At 40.3% G+C, this 4,148-nt stretch overlaps 1 protein-coding gene across 1 annotated transcript; it reads left to right on the top strand.

The window, feature by feature from the left end:
• On the top strand, positions 1,174–3,332 carry LOC110265115. Its single transcript, XM_021107902.1, has 6 exons — positions 1,174–1,465; positions 1,569–1,672; positions 1,783–2,377; positions 2,452–2,894; positions 3,028–3,093; positions 3,177–3,332. The coding sequence occupies exons 1-6, from the start codon at positions 1,174–1,176 to the stop codon at positions 3,330–3,332; spliced, it is 1,656 nt and encodes a 551-aa protein (XP_020963561.1).

Genomic DNA, 4,148 nt, shown 5'->3' with positions numbered 1-4,148 from the left:
TATAATATTATTTTCATATAAAAATAATATCATCGTGTGAATATTTTTATTACCATTTTATCCAAAATTCTTTCGTACCGACAAAGCAAAGGTTGGAAAATTTTCACACCAAAAGTATATCCATACAATTATTAGGATGACAATAATTTCTTTTTGGGACATCATTTTTCCCACTATAACGCGGTTTCTTTAATTGCTTAGCTTCCAAAGTCCGTATGCTGATTGATGAACACGTTCTAGCTAGGTTCTAGCAAGAGGGATAATAGTCACGAACTAGGAAGTGTAACATTCTTTTGGGTGTCTAGGAAGTGTAACATTAAATACACATTTATTGTGCCCTCTTCGATCCCTCTTTAATTTTTATACTGCTACCGCTCTAAAATCTCCCAATTTGCTTTTCTTCGAGTGAACACCCAACCCGGTCCCTGTCCTTTTACTCGATGGACATCACGGCCCTTGTCCAAAAAAAAGAGACATATCGGTCCCTATCCCATACTTTTGTGAGACTTCCCGGTCCTTCCGTCATCTCCCCTGACCAAAACAGACGAAACTTGCCTACGTGTCAGTTAACGTTGCTGAGTTGGAGGTTAATAGTCTGTTAAGTTCCACGTGGCCATTGAGTAATGGACAGGGGTCGATTTGTCTCCCTTTGGTGACCTAAAACTACGTCGTTTTAGTGGTCATTAACGTTGCGTTTTGATTGAATAAGGGAACGTGATGTTGGGGTTTCCATATAAGCCCATTGTGTTGCTCTGATAATTACCAGAAAACCCTAGTAGAGCAAGAGTCATCCCCTTGTAGTGATCATTGACCTGTTGAAGTTGGAGCGACGTGCTGACAGTGTTGCTGACAAAGTTGCTGACTGACCTCCACATATTGGTGTTGATGGCGCTTGATTGAAGCTTGGACGGAGATTGCACGGCGTTTGCGACGTGCCAGGTTAGTGTGATCCTTCCATTGCCTTTTCAAATGTGTGTTGTCATTTTCAGTAAGTCCCCCATACTTTGGCATGTACATTGTTTCTGTGGTCCAGGAAGAATAGAAATAGTAAACAATGTCAGTGGAGTTAGAAAATGAATTAGGGTTTCTAATTTAAAAGTGAAATTGAAATGGAGTCAAATTTAATTTGTATGCTAGTTTCTGCTTTAATGTATGTATTATGTTATACTACAAATGTCTGAATATTTTGCTGTTCCCGTGTTTCATCACGAGGGGAAGTTTGTGAGAGACAGTGGGGGATATATGAGTTATGTGGATGGTAAAGTGAAGAGGTTCCCACCAATGGATTTGGATTATGTGAATTTTTTCGATTTGGTTGTTTTATTTAAAGAGTTGGGTTATGTTGAGTATAAGGAGATGTATTGGTATGACATATTGGCCTCTGACATGGAAGCTGGGCTTCATCCCATTAAGGGTGATCATGAGATTAATGAGATGAGGGAGAACAAACTCAAGAACAGGAACAGTGAGGAGTTTTACATTTATTTTGACCATCCTATAGATATGCCAGAGGTGGTAGGTGATGGCTTGGCAGGTGAAAATGTTGGTTTGAGTGATTCTTCATCAAGTTGATGAGTGCAAGGACACTTGGAAGTGGTTCCTGACTCTGTTGGCTGAAGACTTGGGAGCTGTTGGGCAACATGGGTGGAACTTTATCTCAGATCAACAAAAGGTAATATTTATTGACTTAATTTTCATTTATATGTACTTTTATTGACTTAGATTCGTTGTTAGAACTTCCAGTTTTTGAGTATGAATTGGATTGGACTGTATTGAGAACAGGGGCTGGAGTTGGCAATGAAGGAGGTCATGCCTAACGCACATCATAGGAATTGTGTACTTCACATTTGGAAGAACTTTATCAAACACTTCAAGGATCAGCAGACAAAGCAGCTTGTATGGGAATGTGCTAGGCAGACAACTATCCAGAAATTTAAAGCCTCAATGGAGAAACTGAAAAATATCAATCAGGGAGCATGGGAATACCTACAAAGGTTTGATCCAGCTGTGTGGGCAAAAGCTTATTTCAGCCATGGACCGAAAGTAGACAACATCACAAACAATATGTGCGAGGTGTGGAACGCGAAAATAGTTGAGTATAGAGGAAGACCCATACTAACAATGATAGATGATCTGAGGTGTTATGTCATGAGGAAGATGGCCCTACACAAGAAGAAATTAGAAAATCATACTGGAAAACTAGCCCCAGTTCAGCACAAAAGGTTGGAAGAATTCATCAAGCCTAAAGCAAGTAAGTGGAGAGCTATTTGGGCAGGTGATAGTGATAGAGTCCTCTTTGAGGTTCATAGGCAAGGACACAAGGTTGGGGTTAACCTTGCACAAAGGACCTGCACCTGCAACGTTTGGCAGTTAACTGGTATGGTCATGGTTAGTGTTAAAATATATTTGTGACTTTATCTTAATATGCATCTAACTGAGTACTATTTTCAGGCATGCCTTGTAGACATGCAGTAGCAGCGATGTACAAAATTGGTGTGAACCCTGAAGACTTTGTGCACACGTGGCTAACAATGGACTCAATCAGAGCTACTTACGCCCACACAATGAAGCCTGTAAATAGTGAGGAGTATTGGGAGCCCACTGATGCCCCAAGGCCATTGCCTCCACCAATTAAACGACCAGCACATCGACCAAAGGTAAAGAGAAGAATCGATCCAGTGGAAACTGAGATAAATCCCAACAAGGCAAAGAAAACATTTGAAGTCACTTGTAACAAATGTGGCCAGAAAGGACACTACTATAAAACATGCACCAATCCTGCAATGGATCCAAACTGGAAACCAATGACCAAAAAAGAAAGGAGGGCAAATGGAGCGAAGAAGAAGTCTAACTCAGTTAGAGCTGATGTCTCTAAGAACACAACCAATCTGCAGGTATGGAACTAAGTAGGGATCGATTTGTCTTTAAAGTTAAGTGGTTAGGGGTTTAACTGTCTCAATTTATTTTAGTCGGGGGTTTAGTTGGCTAAAAAAAAATTTGGTAATGTTCATTTGTTGTATATGATAGCAGGAAGGAGGACATGGAAACTGCAATGAGGCCACTAATGTGGCTGGAGTTGGTGTGAACCATAAGGTTGTTTCGTTAGTTTTGTCCTAGTTGAATAGCCTTTGTTATATGTATTTAACTCTTGTTCGTGCTGTTGTTATCATTGTTAGGAAAAAGCTAAGAAAGATAAGAAGAAACTACCAAAAGGAGAGAAAAAAACAACTGCTGTAGCTCCAGAAGGGCTTGCAATTACAACCCCACCCAGAAATGCTAACAAATTAAACCCATACCTAATACATCTACTTTCACCCATTTTCAGTTTGTAGTAATCTAACTGATCCTCCAAACCAATTAATCTTTCCTCCAACTCATTAACTTTGTTATCCAACACATAACCATGGCCTTCCAATCGATTCTGCTTCTGCTTTGATGCACCAAATGACACAGCCATGTTACCATCCTCACCACATGAAGATACATAATCATCTAGCCATGCAAAGAAGTTGCAATGCCATTTTCCAGTCTACAAAAAAGTTTAACATTTGTTATCATCTATGGAATAGAAATTAAAAACAAAAAATTAGCTAAACCCTCAAAAACTACCTTGAATTTTGGGCAGCGAAAGAATAATCTGTCTGGATTCTTCACCGTCCCTGACATGAACAATATTGCATGAGAACCACAATAACAAATTGGGGCAACCCATTTCTTCTTCCTCGGAGCTCCAGCACTCCCACCAGAATTTAGGCCCCAGCCTACATCGTCTCTGCTTCGTGGGTTTGATGATGAACAACGCTCTCCATTACCAATCATGGTCTCCTAGGGTTCGTATTTGGGTTGGGAGAAGAGTGAGAGATTAGCAATGTCGAATCAATTTCAAACCATTGTGTTTCAGTGAAGACTAAAAACGACCTCGTTTTTGGTTTCTAGAGTGGGACAAAACGACCCCTTACCATTCCCTAATAGCAACGTTAATGACCACTAAAACGACGTAGTTTTAGGTCACCAAAGGGGGACAAATCGACCCCTGTCCATTACTCAATGGCCACGTGGAACTTAACAGACTATTAACCTCCAACTCAGCAACGTTAACTGACACATAGGCAAGTTTTGTCTGTTTTGGTCAGGGGAGATGACGGAAG

This window comes from Arachis ipaensis, chromosome B07, assembly GCF_000816755.2.
Source record: "Arachis ipaensis cultivar K30076 chromosome B07, Araip1.1, whole genome shotgun sequence".
NCBI classification, from domain to species: domain Eukaryota; kingdom Viridiplantae; phylum Streptophyta; class Magnoliopsida; order Fabales; family Fabaceae; genus Arachis; species Arachis ipaensis.
This window is presented reverse-complemented; position numbering and strand designations above follow the sequence as displayed.

Bases quoted from the DNA above. Each gene is read 5' to 3' on its own strand.
- LOC110265115 (XM_021107902.1), top strand. From the start codon at position 1,174: ATGTCTGAATATTTTGCTGTTCCCGTGTTTCATCACGAGGGGAAGTTT. The intron at 2,895-3,027 runs GTATGGAACTAA...TGTATATGATAG, and splicing joins AGAACACAACCAATCTGCAG to CAGGAAGGAGGACATGGAAA. The intron at 3,094-3,176 runs GTTGTTTCGTTA...TATCATTGTTAG, and splicing joins GAGTTGGTGTGAACCATAAG to GAAAAAGCTAAGAAAGATAA.